The sequence below is a fragment of the Desmodus rotundus genome, chromosome 13 (assembly GCF_022682495.2).
Source record: "Desmodus rotundus isolate HL8 chromosome 13, HLdesRot8A.1, whole genome shotgun sequence".
NCBI lineage: Eukaryota > Metazoa > Chordata > Mammalia > Chiroptera > Phyllostomidae > Desmodus > Desmodus rotundus.
In genome coordinates, this window is record NC_071399.1 from 22,195,276 (window position 1) to 22,218,294 (window position 23,019).

Below are 23,019 nucleotides of genomic sequence, written 5' to 3' on the forward strand. Positions count from 1 at the left end.
CCTACTCAAAACACACACACACACATACACTGAGTAGACTATCCGAACTACACTTCTCAACATTTTTTAAGTGAAAATAAATAAAGGAAAGATGGTGACTTTTGCTTTTAACACCCAAGGAACGCATCCTAGACTTTACATTTATCTCATTAACAAACTTACTTTTCTCCTTGCTCTTATTTTAAAAGCAAAGACATTTCCTTTTCCAGCTGCAAGGCATTGAAGCACAACAAAAGGCAAGAAAGGATCAAGGGAATCAAACCCCCACAAAAGTATCCTTGAACCAACAAAACAAAACAGAAAAACCAGACACCACCAACTGCTTCTGCCTGCAGGAGCAGGCTCCCATTCTCACCTAATAAGGCAGTACCGATGGTGAAGGCTGGGTGCACTGCCGCGGTCTCTCCTCTTGCGAACGCATCGTCAACTGATTTTTTGCTTTCCCCCCGCCCCCGTTTAAATAAAAAGAAAAAAAGGAAATCACCACCCATTTATTCTTTTACTTCTTCTCCATGATCCTGTGATTCCAATTTACATTTGATCTTGCTCCAGTATTCTGGTGACACAGGAGACTCGGGGTCATGTTCAGAGCAGCAGAGAAGACCTTCCAGTGCAGAGGGAACCAGGGCTCCCTTTTCATGATCTTTACAAAAGGAATGCGGACAGAACTCGCAGAAGGAAACAGCTGCGCCGCTGCACTCACTGCACTGGTGCCACGGGCACTCCCACTTTCCTAGTGGGGGTGGGAGGGGAACGAGCCCAAGTTAGTGCCTGTCTTGATTACCCACGAAAAACCCAAGTTCCCACCCTCTCTGATTAGAGACTCAATTCAACTGAATACGACTCCAAATTTCAGCCAAACCCTGGTCTCGCTGGGTGCATCATCGGGTGTACACGTGAGACAGTGTCCAAAGTACTCAGCGATGGTAATAATAAAGAAGCCCACCCTCGCAGGCTCACAGGTACCCCACATCTGCGAGGAGACAGACCTTCACTAGCATAACGTCTGTTTGCTAGGTCGTTTGTCCTAGTCAATGACTCCCATTCCACAGCTCCACGAAGGAGAGTGGAGTACTTTCTGAGTTACGCGTGGTTGGCAAAAACGCGAGTCAGAGAGGGGGACTCAGAGGTCTAGCTTACCATATGGCGGCTGAGTCAGGTTAAGGCATAGGAGGTGGTATGCTTTGGGACAGTCTTTTTTGTCACACATGACCAGCTCTCCACCGTCCCCACATTGAAAACAGTAATCTTCATGCATCTGCTTTGGTTCGGTTTTGATTTTTCGTCTCTTCTGCTTCAGCTTAGCATTTTTTGCCCTTTCTTCAGTTGCTGACACACACGCTGACTGGCCGGAGAAAAGGATCACAGTTTTACTTATTTATTTATTGTCAGAAAAAGAATCACACTGTTAATGATCACAGAGCACGAAGCTTTCGAGGGGAGGGAAAATCCTGCAACACATTCATTTAAATTCATCTGCTGCTCGACAAACTAACACCACCAGGAGGACTTACCCCATTACAGTGTTGTAATGAAAATAAGGCTTCGTTTTCATTGATTTCTGAATAGGTGCTTTTTTTTTAAGACACTGAGATACAATTCACATACCATTAAAACCACCATTTTAAAGTGTATAATTCAATGGTTTTTAGTGAATTTTAAAAAAGTTTTCAAAAAGAATTTTGCTAACTTCAAATTCTACCAGAAATACAAATACCTTTTCAGAACCTAACAGATCTCACTAAGATGTGCTTCATCAGAAAGAGTCCCAAGTCGGGGTAAACACAAGTGAAGGCCTGCAAACCAAACCAGGCTCCCATTAGCCAGCTCTTCCTGAGACAGCCACACACAAGCCTTGTCAACAGCCCCACGCCCACTCCTGGTGCCCGCACAACTGACCTTGGGCCGCACTCCAAGGAAACCGCTGCAGTTTTCTGCCCCACAGTGGCACTCCGTTCTGCCGTTGCCCAGACAATCCAGGTTGTAATTAAAAGTTAACTCCATCCCTAAGGACATAAGAGAAATAAATATTCGCACTCAAGGGGAAGAGAAAGGCTGTCACAGACACGTTCTCCTAATGAAAAAAGGGACATGATTCTGACATGAATTTCCCCCTCCCCCATGTTCTACACTGAAGACAGCGGTGGAAAAAGAAAAAAAGGAAAAAAAGTAACTACAGGAAAACATTCCCATCTGCCAATGCTCGCAGCAAAAATAAATATGCTACAAAAGTCATTATATCCTTTTCACTGAAGTGGTCAAAAACTATGTAACAGAAACCAAGACTCCGAAATCTCTGCGTAAGGACAAAGGGTTCTAGTGCAGTTAGCTCTCTCTTCTAAAGCTAATTTATACTAGTTTCTACGTGCACAGTATGACCACGGCATTATGATAACCATATTGTTTGCAGTAACTGTGCTCAGTAATTAATGCCTCATGATCAGCGAGTTCAAAGTCAGCTTCACTACGTACACCAAAGCCCCAGGGATTCAAATGCGGGCTTGAACAGTCCACAATGAGTCTAAAAATACAACTTAAATCTCTTTTAGCTGTAATGTTTCTCTTAAGCCATCTTTCTATATACATAACAAAGGAGAAACTAAGTTTTGCTGCTAAGATGCTGAACAGATAAGGAAAAATGAAAGCCGTGACTCGAGCTTCAGAAGCTTTTATGTCTAATTTGAAACATGTTGATCTTTCAAACTAAAACAACAAACACCCCCTGTAACACACCACCCAAGAAACCAGTTCATGTTAACACAGGCTTTCAATACTTAAAAAAACAAAAAAAAAGAAAACAAAAGCTTAATCCTCTGGTTACGTTGTAATAGACAGTAATAACATGGAGAATTAATTCAGAAGAATCATGGATACACCAAATTCTTTAATATCTTCTCTCACAGAAAGGCTCTTGCTAAGCTCCCTTTTGCAGGATAGAGATTTTTACTTCTTATTGACAGTTATTTGAATAAATATCTGAGTATCCAACCTTGAAGAATGTCTCGCTTTCAAACAATACAATTGGTTCCTAGGGAGGGAGGCCTGGGGAGCGAGTCACTGGTTTTACCTGCAGGAATATCACAGAGAGCAAACAGTCCAACTCGAACATCTCCGTTTACTGTCCATTTTTGTGTCTCACAGTTTGGATTGCAACTGTGGTTCATAAAGCGAGAGTAATTTCCTTTTGGGCCAGCGTCAATTATACGGTCCTTCAGGGAGAAAAGAAATGGGAGACACCTTTGACATAAAACTAAACACAAGCTACCTCAGAAACATCCAACTCAGTCAAGAGCCACAGGACAGCAGCATTTTGCTACCAGCTAATGTCCGACAACTGACAAATACGAACACGTGACGGTCTCTGTGCAATTTACTGCGTTTTGTACTTTATCTGATGACATTCAAGCAGAGCAATCAAGATAAAGTGGAATTTAGTTTCTTTTGAAGTTTGTTTCTAGAAACAAACAGATCATAGAGTCAGTCATGCTGCTCAGAAGGTTTTGCTGGCCACAGGCTTAGGAAAAGTATTTCTTTTTTTTCTTTAAAAACATTTCTGATTAGAGAGCTCTGAGTTCACGTAGCTACTTGTGATGGGAACTACGGTGTTTCACTGTTGGCCTTCCTCTTCTGCTCTGAGCAAGAAGCAAAAAACTAGAACAGGGGTCGTCAAAAGTAAGTAGGGAAAATGAGAAATCGGGCTTCTGAATGAAGACTTGCAGATTTGACTGATGGGAAGGATCTACTCTCTACTAGTTTTTCTCTTTTCTTTCTTTTCTATCAGCAACAAGGGTGCCTCGGATAAAGCTCACTGGTTATGATACCGCCACTGCACAAAGCTAGCAGTTTTCTATTTGTTCTTTTTTTACTTCAAGACCAAACTACAGTACAAATCTCAGCACCTGGCCCCTAAATTTAAACTCTGATCATCTGGACAGCTCCAGAAGATGGAGCCTCCCAAGTGTTTTGTAAAGATGGCTAGAGGGGTCACTGGCAAGGACACGGGATTTCAGGAGCCAATCAACACTCGTAAATAAGTGGCATTTTATGTTTATAAAATATACGTTCATAAAAGTTGTAAAACTTTCAAACAATGACATATCAGTTAAAATAATACTTCTTTTACGTGACCTCTAGTTCTTACTAATGATATTCTGATACGGTTTTCAAGATGGCCTGGGACACAGGAAGCATGGGTACTAACCTCAGCTCTTCCTTAAACTATAACAAGGTGTTCAACAAGTTACTTGTGGTGGCTGGACCTGTTTCTTGTCCTCTGTAAATCAGAGGACTACTGAAGAAATTAAATGAGATAATGGACATTGAATAGGACCTATAACTGCATGTATTAAACCAGCAGTTTTACTGTCATCTCTCTTAGGACAGCATCCATTACTCCTCACTCATTAAAAAAAGTTTAAATGCGCAGAACAATTTTCAGAGTACAGTTTTTGCTAAATCAGAACTTTAACGGTGGTTCATAACTTAGAATTACGGAGCGCATTTTCTCCTTCAATGATAAAGAAACTGATGTCCAACTCTTTCAGTGACTAAGAAGAGCCGGGACTAAAATCCGGCTGCATTAACCCTCCCTATTCCTGGCTCACTTTCACGCACACGGCTGCCTCACTTGGCATGTGCAAGGCTTCAATAAGCACTCATTTTGTACTCTGGGGTAACTAGCACAGTACAGTGGGGAGCACACTGGCTACTACTAATCAATATACTTTGCCTGAAGAAAGTCAAATTAGAGGAAACTGAGTTCAACTTAGGACCATGAAAATGAAAACAAAACGTCTTCTTTTCTTAAAAACAAAAACGCGATTTTACCTTGGTAACAGTTAACATATAAAAATTAGTTACACTGTTCTCGTGGGCTCGCTTGATTCGCAATCTGCATTCTTCTTCATCAATTAATTCGCCAACATACTCATTTACAAATTCACCCTGCAGAGAAGCATGCACTGCATGAATGTGAAGGCCATGGACTGTATGAGAAAGCATTCCTTACACAACATGTATAATCCAAGAGAATTAACCAAAAAGAATCGCAGAAATGTAACTTCCACCCTAGAAACAAATCTCTGCTGTCATTCACGAGCATTCAGGTGGCACTGTTTTTCTTGTGCCAGTGCCTCAGAAGTAATAATATGCTTGTCTTTTTTTTTGCTGACAGCATTATTTCTATAGCCCCAGTGACACCATTATGGTACGTCGTTGGGACCTGGTAATAATGCTCCCTGGGAGCCTTGAAGCTGTACTGCACAGACGTTTACTAGTTTGTGAGCTTGGGGTAAGGCTTGGCAAAGATCTGACACAGAAACCAATGAGCCTTTTTTTTGGATAACTTTTTATTTTTGAACTAATTATAGATATTCACAGGAAGTAGCAAAAACAGTGCAGAGAAGATCTGTGTACCCTCCACTCGGTTTTCTCCAATGGTAACATCCCATGTAACTACTGAAAACAAGGAAACGGATGGTGGTGCAATGTGCAAACTTGATTCGGATTTTACCAACCTGAATCAAGTTTTGAGAGCCACTGTTTGAAGAGTAGGGTACGCTGGGGATTACTTTTTTCACTTTTTTTCTTTGAGTTAGGCATTTAAAAATTTTTGTGCAATGGACACGCATTCCTTGTGTTAAACAAAGAGACTGCTTTGAAAAATTGCCTCCTAAGACTCAACTTTTTCCAGTTGCTTCTGCATATATAATCTCATTTGAGACTAGCAACAACCCTTCAATGTGTAGGGCAGGGATCACTCTGTCAATTGTAGAGATGAGGAAACCGGGGCTGAGGGGGGCTGAGTGACTGGACTAACGAAGTATGATGTTGGAACAAAGTACTAGGTTTGTTAGTTTCTATCCCAGTGCATTTTTAGTTTTACTATTTTGCCTTTACTAGGTCTTTCTATATTTTTTGCTTTAGTTTTTTTTGTTTAGTTTATTTTTTAAGTGTTTTTATTGATTATGCTATGACATTTTCCCAATTTTTTCTTCCTTTATCCCCCCTCCGCCCTGCTCCCCCAACCCTATAGCATTCCCCCCCTTAGTTCATGTCCATGGGTTGTACATGTAAGTTCTTTGAGTCCTGTTTCCTATACCATTTTTATCTCTTCCTATTTTATGCCTACTAATTATGCTTCTTCTTCCCTGTTCCTTTCCCTGCCTATTCCTTCCCGCCCCCTCCCCAGTGAAATCCCTCCATGTGATGTCCATTTCTCTGATTCTGTTGCTGTTCTAGTTGTTTGCATAGTTTTCGTTGTTGTTTTTTTTTTTTTTTTAGGTTCATTTGTTGATAGTTGTGAGTTTGTTGTCATTTTACTCTTCATATTTTTGATCTTCTTTTTCTTAGATAAGTCCCTTTAACATTTCACATAGTAATGGCTTGGTGATGATGAACTCCTTTAACTTGACCTAATCTGGGAAGCACTTTATCTGCCCTTCCATTCTAAATCAAAGCTTTTCTGGATAGAGTCATCTTGGATGTAGGTCCTTGCCTTTCATGACTTCAAATACTTGTTTCCAGCCCCTTCTTGCCTGCAGGGTTTCTTTTGTGAAATTGGCTGATAGCCTTCTGCACACTCCTTTGTAGGTAACTGTCTCCGTTTCTTGTGCTGCTTTTAGGATTTTCTCTTTATATTTAATCTTGGGTAACTTGATGATGATGTGCCTTGGTGTGTTCCTCTTTGGGTCCAACTTCTTTGGGACTCTCTGGGCTTCCTGGACGTCTATTTCTTTTGCCAGATTGGGGAAGTTTTTCTTCATTATTTGTTCAAATAAGTTTTCAATTTCTTGCTGCTGTTATTCTCCTTCTGGCAGCCCTATAATTCAGATATTAGAACGTTTCAGGTTGTCCCAGAGGTTTGTAAGTCTCTCTTCACTTTTTTTAATTGTTGTTTCTTCATTCTGTTCTGGTTGGATGTTTATTTTTTTCCTTTTGTTCCAAAATGTTGCTTTGAGTCCTGGGTTCCTTCCTGTCACTGTTGGTTCCCTGAATATTTTGCTTTATTTCATTTTGGGTGTCTTTATTTGTTTCTTTTATTTTTCAATCAAGCTCAATCAGATCAGTGGGCATTTTGATTATCAGGGCTTTCAATTCTCCATCAGATGGGTTGGCTATGTCCTCATCGTTTAGTTCTCTTTCTGAGGTTATACTCTGTTCATTCATTTGGGCCGTATTTCTTTGTTTGGGGCACGTGTTAAGTTGTAAGGGGGCGGAGCCTTAGGTATTCACCCAGGCAGGGCAACCCTCCTTGCTGTCCTGCCAGCGCTGCCTGTGGGGGAGGCACCGTAGAGGGAACAATACAGCTCACCTGGTCGTCTCTAGCGCACTTTGCAATGGACTCTTATGTGAGACTGGGAGTTTCTCCCACCATAACAACCACCATCATCAACTCTGAGTCTCAGTTTCCCCCCATCAGTCCCGCCTGCCCGGTCCACCACCTCGCAGTGGTTTCTCTCTGTAGGCTGGCCCGCACGGTCTGCTGCCTTACTGGTCTGGTTGTTCTGATTGATTTTTTCTTTAATTCCTTGGTTGTTGGAGTTCCATGCAGTTTGATTTTCTGGTGCTTCTGGTGGTTAATTGATTTTAGATTGGTTGTTATCTTCCTTTTGGCTGTGTGAGGAAGCGAAGGGTTTCTACCTACACCTCCACCTTGGCCAGAACCGTCTTTTACTAGGTCTTTTAAATATATTTTGCTAAACAAGTAAAAAATACATGAAACAGAAAATGACCAATGTTCCTTCTCCTTTTTATGACTACTCATAAGACAAAGTTTATGTGCATGTTATTACTACCACTTCCTACAGCATCTTCTTTGCTTCAGAAGTGCCAAAGTTTCCAGATGCTGCCACAAGTCCCTATGTATTTTGTCCCTGCTGCAGCATCTGTAAGAGGCACAGGTGCTGGTCTAGTCCACTCCTCAGGGTCCCTCCCATGCTACCTTCTTAATGCTCCTTTTGGTCCTGAGGCCCCAGCCTCTCCGCTCCGTTTTGATGATTTCCGCATCCGGGTAGAGCCTCTTCGTAAAGCACTGGTTCTGGCAGCGCTCTCCGGCGGGGCACACCTGCGGGTGACACTCGTACTGCAACATTCGGTTCAGGCACTCGGAGTCCAAGCCGCAGGGGTTCTCGTCGGCTGGCTTGCAGTTGCAGCGGGGGATCTCTGACAGGTCCGCAACCTGGATCTGTACCTTCCCAATGACTTTGTTGGCCTAGAGAACAAACCCACAAGTAAGAGGGAAGATTTTAAACAGGAACATCAGAATATCCATGCTGCTCTTGCCTCTGCTACTGCCTTGCAGTGTGACTCTGAGAAAGGCTCTTTTTCTTAATTGTAATTTCCCCCGTGAATAAGCCACGGATAGTACCTGCTTCTCCTCAGTGGGCAAATGTATCAAAAACCGATGTGAATTCCCACTCATCTGTCCTGTATATTTCTGTCTGTTCGTTGGTGGAAATTTCATAGCTGAAAACAAGTGTGGGCTGACTGGACAAGAGGGGCACCTGTCTTTGTTCGCGTTTGGCTGCAGGATAACCTGGTGGAGCAGGGACGGGCTGTCCCCGCAGACACGCAGCTCCGAGGTGCCAGAGGACCTCATCAAAGACCCCACCCTCGCAGCACGCAGCTGCTGCTCCCGCAACCAACTCCCATCTCACTGGGACACTTCCAACGAAAGCTCTGTTTTACAGAAGACTGGGTGACCATCAGCAAGTCCTCACATCACAAAGGCCCTTCTAAATCCCGAGACAGCACCGCATCTCATCCTCTCATCCGGCCCATCAAACACCCATGTTTTCATGCGTAGTAAAGACTCACTTTGATGTGTTTATAAGGAGGAGGTTTTCTTGAGTTTTTTTCAATCTCTAGTGCTTCTTTACTTTCTCTTTGTGCTTTCAATTCCTGGAAACGTTTTGCAGCTTCTTCCAGAGCTGCCAGTAAGACCAGACAAAGTATGTAAATGCCAAACAAACAAAACCGTTAGGAGAGTAGTTTTACACTGCCTTCCCAATGCACTGAATCTGGCCAGAGGTTTTCTTTTTAAAATCACATTCGGGAAATAACCGCTTACCACCAGGGTAGAGTAACACTGAAATAGGATATGACTCACTTCTGGCCGAAGGCGGCTCTGTGCAAACTGCTGCCTCAGAGAGGAGGTCCTACCTCCTTCACCAATCAGAGGCTTCCAACTGAACCCAGAGAAGCTTTTACCTCGCACTAGACTGAAATTCATTTTATTCTCACCCGGAAGGCCAAACTGCCCGCTAACTTGTTGCAAGAACAGTTGGAAGGCTCTTCACAGGAAGTTCTACTACTCTCCTGTGGTGAAGGAGCTTCACGTGATTAAGAAAACTAGTTTCAGAAAAATCTCCATGTCTGCAGAAAGATCACTAAAGAAACTCCTTTCACGTACACTGCAGAGCCTACTATACTGAAAACGTATTTTTCTAATTGATTAGATTCTGATAGGGGTCTGATGGGATCAGAAACTTCTAGGTGCTGGATTGTAAAGCCTGGTGAAAATTCCCTACCACCAGAAACATGCTGTATGCCAGTTGCAAGGTCTTGAGGGATCAACGCTGGAGTCTGAGCTTTGAGCCACTGTAAACATCATCCAACTTACCTTTTTTGAAGGTCTTGTTGATACTGGTCTGTCCGTCAGCAAAACTTTTGTCTCCTTCAACGTAAGGGAACACCCTGCCCTGGTGTACCCAATAGTAGTCATGAGAACCAAAGAAGAACACAGGGAAGTCCCCCAAGTCATGCTTAAGGCCCTGGATGTTCAGTGGCACAGACCTGGGATTGCAGATCTCTGCTGGCCACCACCTAAAAGCAAAAACAATTTTAGAGCAAGAACATGAAAATCACACTATGCTTCACACGGCTGTCAGGAAGGAAGGAAAGCTTTGTACTTCATAGATTCTAAGGACACAAAATACCTTGCTTATGTTTCTTTTTTACCTTGTTTATTTTAATCCTGTTCAAAACACACATCATTTAAAAACATATTAATAAATTAATGAAATAGTGAATATAAAGTAAACTAGGCCCTAAACATCCAATTCTAGTTTCTTTTTAAAAAATTAATATTTGATATTTATAAAAGAATGTGGATATATGAAAACATAAGCTATAAAGCATAACAATAAAACAATAATGAACCTACCACCCACCTTAAGATTTAGAATTTACCAATATCATTCCAAACCAAATTTCTATCCTAGAAAACTTGCTTTTTTTCCCCAACTTAGCATTCTTAAAACCAATATTGTCCTTCAAGGTGCAAAAGTTTATTTCTAGTAGGCAGTGGACTCCTTTGAGAATAAACAGAAGTAGAGTAAGAAAACACCACTCACATTTAAGTGAGCATTTGCTGGCTCTAATCAATCAAGGTATTTTCTGGTCGAATGTACTAGGTGTGTGTCAGTGTGTATTTTGGAGCCTAATTCGTCTTGGACCATAATGAAGGTGGGCTGTGGGACAGAATGAAGTGTGACTGCTTCGTGCCATGGCGACCGCATCGCAGCCATCCCTGCCCAAGGCCACCTGTGAGGCGCACGCGACGATTCCCTGCAGCCGGGCAGGTCAGACGCGGAAGGTGAAGCTTTTGTACTACATGAAATCATCAGTACGGACAGTCATTACACAAAAGCCTAAAGTTCTCAGTCACTTATTTTATCAGTGCCTAATAAGACCATTTATTTAATGAGTAATTATGTTATTTACAATACAAGTGACAGCGTGGTCACACTCCCAGAGCCTGTGCAGAACTTGAATGTACTCCAGCTAAAAGGCACCCTGCTATCCATCTAAGAACTAAGGAGACCGTGGCTAAGAGCCTGCACTCAAGTCCTTCGAAAGCAACAGAACACCGTTTTGCGGGCCAGTGTTTGGTTTCCCCTCCCGGGGGCTAGGAAATGATTACTCCTAAATCCGTTTAGGGCACTGCAGCATGCCCACGACAACTGCTTCCACAGTGTCAGGAAGGGGCACACTTTCTGCCAGGGGTTGTTCCAGGTCCTCACAATCCTGGGAAGCTCCCCATTGGAGTGACTAGTTATGGAAAACAAACAGCTTCATATGGCCCAGCTGGGCCTGACTGGACACATTAGAATTAGTTCATGCATGCAGGTTCTTACAGGACACACAAGAGGAATATGACCAGCATATAAAAGTCCACTGGGCTATGAACTGGAGCACTGCTTTGGGCTTCTTTAAAGTGCCATGTGAGCCCTGACGAATGTGGCCCAGTGGGTTGGGCATCTTCCCCCAAACTGAAAGGTCACTGGTTTGCTTTCCGGTTAGGCCACATTTCTGTGTTGCGGGTCAGGTCGTCAGTTGGGGGATATTTCTCTCCCTTTCTCATTCTGTTACCCTCTCCCTAAAAATAAATACAATCTTAAAAAATATATATAAAAAATTCCATGTGATTAAAATTTAAGGCAAAGATATTTTCACATTCACAACTTTTTGAAAAAGGAAATATGTACAGCATGGTGACTGTAGTTAATAATACAGTATTATATATTTGAAAGTTGCTGAGCATAGATCTTAAAAATTTTCTTCACAAGAAAAGCAAACTGTAACTATTATGTGGTGATGAATGTTAACTAGACTTACTGTGGTGATCATTTTATAATACTATATTCAAAATATTGAAACATTATGTTGTACACCTGAAAATGTTATGCCAACTGTATCTCAAAAAAGCACCCCTAAATTAAATAAAAGGAAAATACTCTGAAATTTATTTGAAGAGCTAAAGGTTTCCTACACTCTTTTACATATATATGTTTTTAAAGACTTTATTTATTTATTTTTAGAGAGAGGGGGAGGAGGGAGGAAGAGAGGGAGAGAAACATCCATGGGCAAGAGATCCATTGATCCGTCAGCTGCCTGTTGCAGGCCCCTCGCTGGGGACCTGGCCCACAACCCAGGCACGCGCCCTCACTGGGAAGCGAACTGGCGGCCTTTCAGTTCGCAGGCCAGCACTCCACCCACTGAGCCACACCGGTCAGGGCTATTTTAGATATATCTTATCCAGCAATGTCTTATCTGTTAATTGTCAAACCCACACCCCTCTCCACCCTAAAAGGTATGTATTTTTAATTATAAAAGCAGTGTGTTTCTTTTAAAAATAAAACAATGCACAAATGTATAAGAGAAAAATTGAAAATGCCAATCTCATGCTTCAGACTATTAACATTAGATGAATTTTTCAGATATGAAAAATTTTACCTAGACCTATAATTTTAAAAATTGTATAAATACATGGAAAGATAATGTACATACTGTTTCAGATGTTTTCTAAATTCAACTCTATATCACGGATACCCTCCCATGTTACTGTACGGACCTGCATTATTCTTTTATTGGCTTTAAGATACTCTACAATATGAATACACCATAATTTATTTGACAAATCCCCTATGGACTGAGCCTTTGGGTTATTTCAACTAATACCGCAATGAACACCCCTAAAAATACATTTTTTGCATGCTTGTCCAATATTTTTGCCTTAGATAAACTTCTTGAAAGGGAGGTGCTGGGTCAAGGAATATGCTTGGTGAGAATTTTAATACACGATGCTGGTCTGCCTCTCAGGGAGCACTCGTTGCCCCAAGCCTTCCCCAGCTGCGAGATTATTACTCTTTTCGACCTTTGCCAGTCTGTTAACTGGGCAGAGTGGGGGCTAGGGGAGGGTACTCTTTGTTTTTAATGAAGATTTATTTATTTACTTTTTTAGTGAAGGTGGGTGTTTTTTACATGTTTGTTTTCTATTTGCTATTCTTTTGCAAACTGGTTTTCTCTCCTTTGTCCCTTTTTTCTTACTCAAGCTGTTTGTCTTTTCTCACTGAAAGAAGTAAAAGCAAACACATTCCCCTGGTTTGACATTTGCTTGTTATTACCGTTTTCTTTTTAAAATGTATTTACTTTTAGAGAGAGGGGAAGGGAGGGAGAAAAAGGGAGTGCAATATTGATGTGCAAGAGATACATCACCGGTGGTCTCTCACATGGCCCCACCTGGGAAACTGGCCCACAACCCAGGCATGTGCCCTGACTGGGAATCGAACCTGCAAGCTTTCGGTTCACAGGCCAGCACTCAATCTACCGAGCCACAGCAGTCCGGGCTGACATTTCCTTTTAAAAACTTTATAATATCATTTGCCATATAGTATAAAATTATTTACATACTTAAATTGCCCTTTTTTATTTTTATTTTTTTAGGATTTGGAGATTTCCTGTCACAGGTTGAAAAAAACCTGGGTTGGGGGCCTTCTCAACCTCAATGCCATTTATGTCAACTGAAAAACAAAGTTCTGACTTCTGGTCAAGATGGAGGCATAGGTAAAAACATACCTTGCCTCCTTGCACAACTACAGCAAAAATTACACATAGGCTACAATACAAATATCACCCAGAAAGGTCAGAAAATCAAGCTCTATGGAAGTCTGACAACAAAGGATTTAAAGAAGCCACATTCACCCAGACGGGCCATGCCCCTAAGAAACGAAGTCAAAGGAGTTCTACCTAACACACAGAAACAAACACGGGGAGGCTGCCAAAATGAGGAGACAAAGAACATGGCCCAAATGAAAGAACAGAACAAAACTCCAGGAAAAGAATGAAATGGAGATAAGCAACCTATCAGATGCAGAGTTCCAAACACTGGTGATCAGGATGCTCCAGGAACTCACTGGGTACTGCAACAGCATACAAAAGACCCCGGCAGAAATGAAGGCTACACTAAGTGACATAAAGGAAAATCTACAGGGAACCAGCAGTGGAGGGGATGAAGCTGAGAATCAAATCGAGAATTTGGAACACAAGGGAGAAAGAAACATTCAATCAGAACAGCAAGAATAAAAAACAATTTAAAATAAAATAAAACGAGGTTAGGCTGAGGAACCTCTAGGACATCTTCAAATGTACCAATAAAATCATAAGGGTGCCAGGAGGAGAAAAGGAAGAGCAAGAAACTGAAAATTTATTTGAAAAAATAATGAAAGAAAACTTCCCTAATTTGGTGAAGGAAATAAACATTGAAGTTCAGGAAGCACAGAGACTCTCTACCAAGATTGACCCAGAGGATCACAGCAAGACACACACCATAATTAAAATGCCAAAGGTTAAAGATAAAGAAAGAATCTTAAAAGCTGTAAGAGAAAAGCAGAGAATTACCTACAAAGGAGTTCCCGTAAGACTGTCAGCTGATTTTTTTTTTTTTAAAGAAACTGCAGACAAGAAGGGACTGGCAAGAAGCATCTAAAGTGATGAAAAGTAGGGACCTACAGCCAAGATTGCTCTATGCAAGAAAGCTATCATTTAGAATTGAAGGGCGGATAAACTGCTTCCCAGACAAGGTGAAACTAAAGGAATTCATCATTACCAAGCTATTACTACATGAAATGTTAAAGGGAATTATATAAGAAAAAGATCATAACTATGAACATTAAAATGGCAGTAAATTCACAACTACTAACAACTGAATCTAAAAAAAACAAACTAAGCAAACAACTAGAACAGAAACAGATTCATAGAAATAGAGATCACATGGAGGGTTATCAGTGGGGGAGAGGGAGAGGAGAGAATGGGGGAAAAATGCAGAGATTAAACAGCTTATTTAGTAGGTACAGAATAGAAAGGGGGATGTTAAGAACAGTGTAGGAAATGGAGAAGCCAAAGAACTTCTACGCATAACCCATGGACATGAACTAAGGAGGGGAGCAATGCTGGAGGGAATGGAGGTACCGGGCAGAGGGGGGCAACAGGGGAAATATTGGGACAACTATAATAGCATAATCAATAAAATGTACTTAAAAAGAGAAAAACAGCTTTCAAATGGCAAAAGATTTATACAATCTGAAGAGAAACCAGAGTATGAGAAAAACACTTTTTGAAGTTAAACAGGTAAGCAAGCAGCATATTTAAAACAGAGAAAACAACACAGCCCTTGCAAAAATATACATAAATTACAGTATGTTTGAAATTCTATAGAAATATATTTTACTTGGGATTCTAACTGAAAAAGTAGAATTCCATTGTGCTTTCTTGAGTAGTAGTAATTTTCTTAGAAAATGATAAACATTTGCTTCAAATTGCAGAATGTAGAGATTTTAAAATGTATCACTATTCCTGTTCATGAAGGCTTGTTAAAAAACAGGCTTTTTACAAGGAGAAAGTTTTATTCAAATAATAGTAATTCTTACTCATTCCCATAAAAATTAAAGGCTCTTGGTCATGGGTGGTGTGGCTCAGTGGATTGAGCACTGGCCTGTGAACCAAAAGGTCGGTGGTTCGATTCCTAGTCAAGGCACATGCCTGGGTTGTGGGTCAGGTCCCCAGTTGGGGGCATGCAAGAAGCAACTGATTGATGTTTCTCTCCCTCTTTTACCCTCCCTTCTCCTCTCTCTAAAAACAAACAAAAACAAAGGCTTGTAATGAAACTATCTCTTTAAATCCTAAAAAATTCTCTTTGTACACAATTTAGAGCTTCTAGCCTGACCTAAAATGGACCATATTTAGGGGCAAAGAGAATCATTTTGTCTAGGAAAAAACTCTTGGTTTTATTAGAAATCAAAGTCAATATAAACCTAATTAGGACAAAAAGAAAACATCTTCCTTCTTAACCACGTAAGACTTTTTATTCCAAAATCTAGTAGTACATAGTTCACTGGTATCAAATAACTTTCGGAACTTAAAACAAAGGTCAACCAGACCATGTGCGTGTTCTCTCCGTCGCTCTCTCTCTCTCCCCGCCCCCCTCCTTCTCTCTCTCTCAGGAAATAGCTCTGCTGTTCCACCTTCTCCTAGCCTGTCTGTATACAGATTATGAACCTAGGTCTGAACAGTGACTGAATACTTCCTCTTTGTCTTTGGGAAAACTTGCCTGTAATTTCCCAATTTGACCCAAACAATCTGCTTGTAATGTAGTTTCTTGCCAGCTTTGCAGTCATTACAGTTCCAGCAGCCTTCTGGCATTTCTATGCTCAGGCATTCCGGGTGGAAGGAAGCCGGGCACGATTCACAGCAGAGCAATCTTCCACCTTGAAACAAATAAACAGTCTTAATAACTGAGAAAAGAGGAAAGAGAAAAAGAAAGAGAAAGGAGAAAGTTATCTTTTCAGTGCACTGAATTTGATTCAAATTGGGGGAAAATAACAAAGGGATGGAATCATATCTATGGCGATGGATTAAAATAGAAAGCAAATAAACAGATGTAGCTTCCTCCCTTTTCGAGCATTCAGTAGGCAGAAACTCAGGTTTTGAATAGCAAAAGAAACATTACTATACTCCCCACCCCTGTAAAATGTGGACCATTGAGATATCAGTTTAGTAGGAAGCTAAAGCTCTTAATATGTGACAAAGTAGTTGCATGAAATCTTTACACAGAGCAGACTTGAGAGCAGATTTTCAAAGAAATAATGTAGCAGCTTACTTTCTTTTCTCCTTGAGAACTAAGAAAGCAAGCAATGGTCATCTTTGTATTTTAATTCAGTGCCATAGTCGACTATATCCCTTTATAATACGATTAGCAAGAATGGAAACAGGCAATAGGTTGATCAGTACTTTTTCTTCCCGCAAAAGAATACAAAAAAGCAAGAGGGCTGCACTTGCTCAAGCTGGCGAGGACGCACGCCGTCAGGCTCTCGGGGAAGAGAAACGCCACACGGGCTATAGAGCAGTGGTTTGCAACGTTTTCATCACCGAGGGCCCCCTCCCCTTCCCTCACGGACCTGTATGTTTTCAGATATTTTACCAACCAGAAATAAACCCAAACCCCTGCATTTTAAAAGTAGTATTTTTCCTGTTTTTATTAACCAAAGAAATAGCTAACTACCGAGCTTCTGAATCCAGTAACAAAACGAGCATTATCACACTGAATTGTTTAAACCACAGCTAAATATGAAGAAACTCACGCAGCCTTAGTCTGCGTAAGTGTGTGATTCTGTTGGATTTTCTGAAATATTAGACATAGTTAAAACATTTTGTTTACTAAGCCTTTTCTAACGTCACATTGAAAACCACTGCTTTATAGCACACAATTAAGTAAATTATAGCAGTGTAGAATGAAGTACCATACGCAGGGAGATCCCTCCAATTTCCCTAGCAAAATCCTCTCCTTTTAAATACACAAAATGATCTCTGGATTAAGACCAAAACTGGTGTGGCAAACAAAACAAAGTAATATTACTAAACGCAAAGAAATGAAAAAGATTTGGTATTTGTAACAGGTATTTCAACAAGTGACAAAGAAGGATGTTAACCACTGAAGATGAAACATGATAACGACATCTACTGCAAAAAAAAAAGTCATCTTCCCACCAGAAAATCAGGTCTATAACCCACAAGTTCACTGAGATTTAAAGTCTCATAAGCTAAAGGTTAGGAGCCCACTATACAATTTTATCAAATCACATGCTCCAACCTTTTGAGGGTTTGCTGTCAATTTTCCAGAAAATCTTATATTACTGCAGACTTTCAAACTTCTAACTGATTAACATAAAAACAAAAAGAAAATCCATATGCAATCAGTGATGAATTAAATTACTATATTTCCTCTGCTTAAAAGCTTTTACTTCAATCATTGGGATTTTCCCCTTTGTCTGCAAATCTCAACAGGGACTAATGGCTCCAATTCTCCAACCTACAGACTAGCTGTCTGATGCTCTTAGACTAGCTAAGGAATTCTTCCGTAAGTTTAAACTAAAATGAGATAATCTACTTTTTTCCAACAGAAAGAAGGGAATAATAGGGAGAACAGCCTTTGCAAATAGCTTTTAGAGGGCATGCAACTATTAGAGCTGAGGTGGCAGAGTCAGACTGGCCATTTTTCACATTATAAAATAGTCCTGAGTGTTAAGTCTTATTTCAGAGGAAATACAGACTGAGAATCATCAGTGAAAATCATCACGATTTTTTGACAAAAAAAAAATACACAAGGGAAATAGAAAAATAAATGTATGAACAATCCACCTTGGTGCTATGCAAGAAAACTGCTTTAGAGTGCAAAAAGAAGATAGGGTTCAACCCAAGCAAACACAGGGCTCAAAATAATTTCAATATATGTCAAAGTCAAAACTGAGTACTGAAAACAAAGTAAGCAGCAATTGAATTAATCTAATTTTAACGGCAACAGCAGGAAAATATGGCATTTCCTAAAATGCTTCGAGTGGTCGAATTTTGTTGCGTTATGGAGGTAGACCGATGCCCTTCTTTGTTTTGGAAGTAGGTGTCAGCAGTAAGGTGACATACTGTGACTTCAATGGAAATCAAACCAAAAACTTACAGCTCTCCAACCTACTTTTCCAGATTCCAATCAGCTTCTTAGGTATACTTTCTTTTAGCTACAGGTTGCCACTTAAGAATTCTGATAGAGCAAAGATACATCAAGCAGGCAACATGAAGGAAAACAAAACAAAACGCCCACTTCCGATCCAGTATATTAGGTATGAATGAACTTTTCTTTATAGAATCTGAAACTGGCTCCAAGATCCTAAGGGGAATGTGTACAGGAAAAGGCTTTCACCTTCCCGGTTATTTATTTTACCTGCTGAGATAGTAACTTCCCCAAAAATACATTACTGTTAAACCACTTTTTATTTTTATTACGTATATGCTATGTAAAACTAAACATAAGTTAAGATTTTCTTCCACAGACTATGGGAGAATATGAATATACATTTAGCTCCTGATTCTCTGTGGAGAAATTATCTGTAAGCTCTAGTAAGTTCTTCAGCTCAGCTGAGTTGCCTTTCAATATCCAGTATTTGAGGTATCCTCCCCAGCTGCCCACTAATGAATCCTAAGAGAAGGGCAACTAGTTTTCATAGCATCGTAACAAAAACAGTTAAGAAACTAAATGATAGAATGTATTCTAAAAGCACATCTTTAAGTAACAGTATCTTGGTTTCCCTCTATTTAATCATCTTGTTATTTAGTTGAAAGTTAGTAACGAATTGCATTGTATCTATTGTATTCTAACATGAAAGGTAGTTCTCCATCAGGCAAAAGAGAAAGAGCCCTTAGAATATTCTTCTATATCAAGCAAAATCCTAGTCTTCCAACTTTAACAACCTGCAGATATATGAAATGTGTGAAAATTTGTTCGAGGAGAACAGTGAGTAAAAATTTGTAGTGGAATTATTTTAAGCCCTTTTTGATAATTTTGCAGCTGTATGAAGATAGTCACAACCACCAAGGCAGAATCGACTGAAAGCAACAGATGGTGCTTGACAGGCATACATTCCCCCCCTTCATTTAGGAAAAAAAAATAGGAAATGCAAAAATAAAAGAGAGAAACTATTTTGATTTTTACCTTTCTCACATTTCTTTTTGGAAGCTGACGAAGAAGGAATCATAGGTAATTTCATCAACTCTGCACGATTTGATTCATTCAGTAGGTAGTGGGACTTATAGGCATATGAACTGAACATGGGGTCTGAATGATCCTGAACTATCAGCCCTATACGAGACAAACAGAAAGAGATGAGCTGCAATGAAACTACCCATGATTCCATGAGGAGAAAAAATAAACCAACACCTAGTATGTAGCTGTGCTTAAAGTTGGGAGGCATAAAGAGAGCATGAAGAAAAAGAAAGATCTGACAGAAAAATCTTTCTATAGTTATTAAAAGGAGTTTCCCTATCCCTATATAGAGACCTACGTACCCAGAAGAAAACTCCAAATTAACCTGAAGGTGTAAACTATATTTGACATCATACAGAAAACTCCCTAAGAAAAATAAAGCTACATTCCTTAACATTTAGAAGTACTAAAACGATAATCCAGAGAACGAAATAACATATCACTTAACTGTTGGAAATAAGATTTACATAACATAGTAGAGCGTGATCTACCTTCAATGTATCAAGTAGCACTTAAAGGAAGAACTGAGTTTCTCCTTCTCTCTATTCATATCTTGAGATATTTTAAAATAGATGCTAGTTTTCTCTGCCAGATAATGAAGCTTTTCTCTATCAATACGATATCAATTTTAAAGGGGCCATAATTTGTTGAACTTCACTGAGGTAATACAAACCATTCAAATTTTTTTCTCTGCCATGATATAAAGTGATTACCAACCTAACAGTTTATAAAAAACAGTACTTCTGATCCACTAATACAGTGATCCTATTTGGAGGAAAACATAAAATCTGCTCTCACCCACTTGTGACATCCACTTCTCTTCTTCCCACTCCCCTTCCCCTAGTTAAGTTTGTGACATAGCTACAGGCCACTGCTACACTAGGGACTCTAAGACCAGGGGAAATTTCTCTATTTGGTTACCGGTCAGTTAATAATGATCTAGGACTCTCTAATACAAATCACGACAGCAGTTTCACAGAGATCATTTTGAGAAGAGGAAAGAGTTTTGTTTTTAAAGGGGATACCGTTTACTTTTTTCTCCCAATGTTATCTCCGTTTGATGCTACCCTACGCTGGGGCAGATTTCAGAAACAGCTGGATCCAGACGACAGAATGGAACTGAAATTGCTAATTGGTAATAATATAAGAATCTTTGAATAAAAGTTATATAATGTCAAATGAATTTCATACATTTAATAAAGAGAAGTGGTGTAGTATTAAAAACATGGGTTTTGAAATAAGAAAAATCAAGTACACATGCTGGTCCCTCTATGTAACAACTTGTGTTACCTCCAAGTAAATGATTTCATCTGGGCTTCCGAGTTCTCATCCACATAAAATGCAGAAATAACTTCTTAGGGCAACTGTAGCAATATATTCAGATAGTTTCTAGTAAAGTTTGATTTACAGATGTAAAATAAATTGCTATTATTATTAAAGATTAAAAAAACCCCTTATCTAACTTCTCCACTTAAAATTACCATCACAGCCCCAACTGGAGTGGCTCAGTGGGCTGGGTGGCGTCCGCAAGTGAAAGGTCAAAGACTGGCTGGTCAGGGCACGTGCCTGGGTTGCGGGTTTAGTCCCCAGTCAGGGCACGTAGGAGAGGTAATGAGAGGCATAAAAGGCAACCAGGAAATGTTTCTCTCCCTTTCTTTCTCCCTCCCTAAAAATAAATAAATTAAAATCTTTAAAATTACCATTACAAAGAGAGGCATAGAAATTAGCTCGCTATTATTTACACTACCCTCCCAATGAAAGGTGCTAAATATACGGGGGTGGGCAAAAGCAGGTTTACATAATACAACAAATAATACAATAATTAATAAATAATACAAGAACAAACTCTGTTTCGCATACTCACAAGTGTAAACTTACTTTTCCCCACCCCGGCATACTACACGGAAACAGGACTGCACACTGCCTGTGGCATCGCGGGGAGGGCAAAGCAGCAGCAACGTCCCTCTAAACCTTCAACTATTTCTAGATAATTATATCCTTAAGAGTTAGCTTAATGATCTCAAACAGCAGTAACCAAGAAGTAAGAAAAACTAACGGAGGCAAGAAACAGAAACTAAACAAGCCAAGCTTTCTCATGCCAAGACACTTATTTTGCCACGTGTAACCACTCCTGTGTGTAACGTGCACCCACGTTTTTGTGTGCATTGTACACGGGATTATTACACCCATGTACGGTGTGCTGATTTTTCCCTCAAAAATTTGTCCAAAACAGTACACATTATACGCAGCAAAATATGGTAAATGATTGAAGTATTCCTTTTAATGTGTGGATTTATTATACTTAGGTCTCCTTTAAAAACGAGACCTCTATAAATAACGAATAAAGAACACATTTATTTCTAAAAAACTTTTCAGCTTTCTTAAATCCCAGTATCTGATCTATTTAGATTAACTTTCTGCAAAATCCTGAAAAGGAAAATGAAAGTTTCTGTTTACTGGACAAAGTTTCAGTTAAAATATTTGGGAATTAAATAATCTTGCTTAAATAGGCATTTAAATATAGTCTTTAGAACTTCCAAATTGGTAAGATGCAAATATAGATCCTTTTGTTAAAACATGGGTTGTTCCTTCATTTCCATTATCCCAGCCTTTTTATCAAGGCATGTAAGTTAAATTTAACAAAATTGCTAGATTTTCTACAAAACTGGTCCCTTGACAATGGGCTATTTTCTGCCTGTGTTAAATTGAAAATACCTGTTTTAAAAGTTTCCCAATTATTGCCCTGGCTGGTATAGCTCAGTGGACTGAGTGCAGGCCTGCGAACCAAGAGTTGCTGGTTCGATTCCTGGTGAGGGCACATGCCTGGGTTGCGGGCGGGTCCCCGATGGGGGGGCACGTGAGAGGCAACCACTCATTGATGTTTCTCTCCCTCTCTTTCTCCCTCCCTTTCCCTCTCTCTAAAAATAAAATAAATGTTTTTAAAAAAAAGTTTCCCAATTATTGAATGAAATAGAGCCAAAAAATATGGTTATATTGGTTAATATGCTGATGGTACTTGATTCAGCATGTACTCCAAAGTAAGTTAACATGAGAGTTAAAACTTGAAAAATGTTGGCCTAGTTATACACACATGCCAAACAGAAACACATGCACACACACCTCTAGTAAAAGGGAGTAATAATACGTGCCTAGAACGGTTGAGGAAAATACTAACAAAGTGACAGAAACTTTATGCTCTCATTGGCACTCATCTGTTTAGAGGTCTCTAAAGCTAGCCACTCAATCAGTATTTCCATCCTATCATCACTCTCTTAGGGAGGGGGAGATGGAAAAGACACTAGTGGTAACTTTACTTCTTTTGACTATTTGAACGTTTCAGGCACCTGTTACAATGTGGCGTGAAACATTTCGACCTCCTTCTCCATGCACCAGCCAGGTTTCAGAGCAGGACACAGTTGTGTAATTGTTCTAGTAAAGAAGGACACAGTGGTTCTCTTCTAGTGGTAACGACCCTAGTGCTTACAAAACTTAGACATACTGAAAGCAGTATGTACAATGGACTCAAATGGCTGCTACACAAAGGACTACTATTGCTTTAACCTTTTACGGCCCAGTTATTGTTTTTAAAATGAGAGCTATGAAAGCAAAGCAACTCAAGGTCTATCATACCGCCTACATTCTATTAAAAA

The 23,019-nt window shown here is 40.0% G+C and overlaps 1 protein-coding gene across 4 annotated transcripts in view; it reads right to left on the reverse strand.

Annotated features, from left to right (window-relative positions):
• Window positions 1-320: 320 nt before the first annotated feature.
• The window catches only part of NSD3 (nuclear receptor binding SET domain protein 3), a 101,958-nt gene continuing 79,259 nt past the window's right edge, over window positions 321-23,019 (reverse strand). For 2 of the 4 annotated variants that reach the window (XM_024562737.3, XM_045197162.2), the window contains 10 exons: window positions 19,319-19,465; window positions 15,890-16,046; window positions 9,623-9,825; window positions 8,818-8,930; window positions 7,943-8,212; window positions 4,828-4,944; window positions 3,068-3,209; window positions 1,900-2,006; window positions 1,141-1,345; window positions 321-733 (listed from right to left, as the gene is read on the reverse strand). In XM_024562737.3, the coding sequence (XP_024418505.2) occupies window positions 492-733; window positions 1,141-1,345; window positions 1,900-2,006; window positions 3,068-3,209; window positions 4,828-4,944; window positions 7,943-8,212; window positions 8,818-8,930; window positions 9,623-9,825; window positions 15,890-16,046; window positions 19,319-19,465 (1,703 nt within the window). In that variant the 3' untranslated portion in view covers window positions 321-491. The remainder of the gene's footprint in view (window positions 734-1,140; window positions 1,346-1,899; window positions 2,007-3,067; window positions 3,210-4,827; window positions 4,945-7,942; window positions 8,213-8,817; window positions 8,931-9,622; window positions 9,826-15,889; window positions 16,047-19,318; window positions 19,466-23,019) is intronic. The other 2 variants (XM_024562739.3, XM_024562740.3) reach the window with 2 other exon arrangements.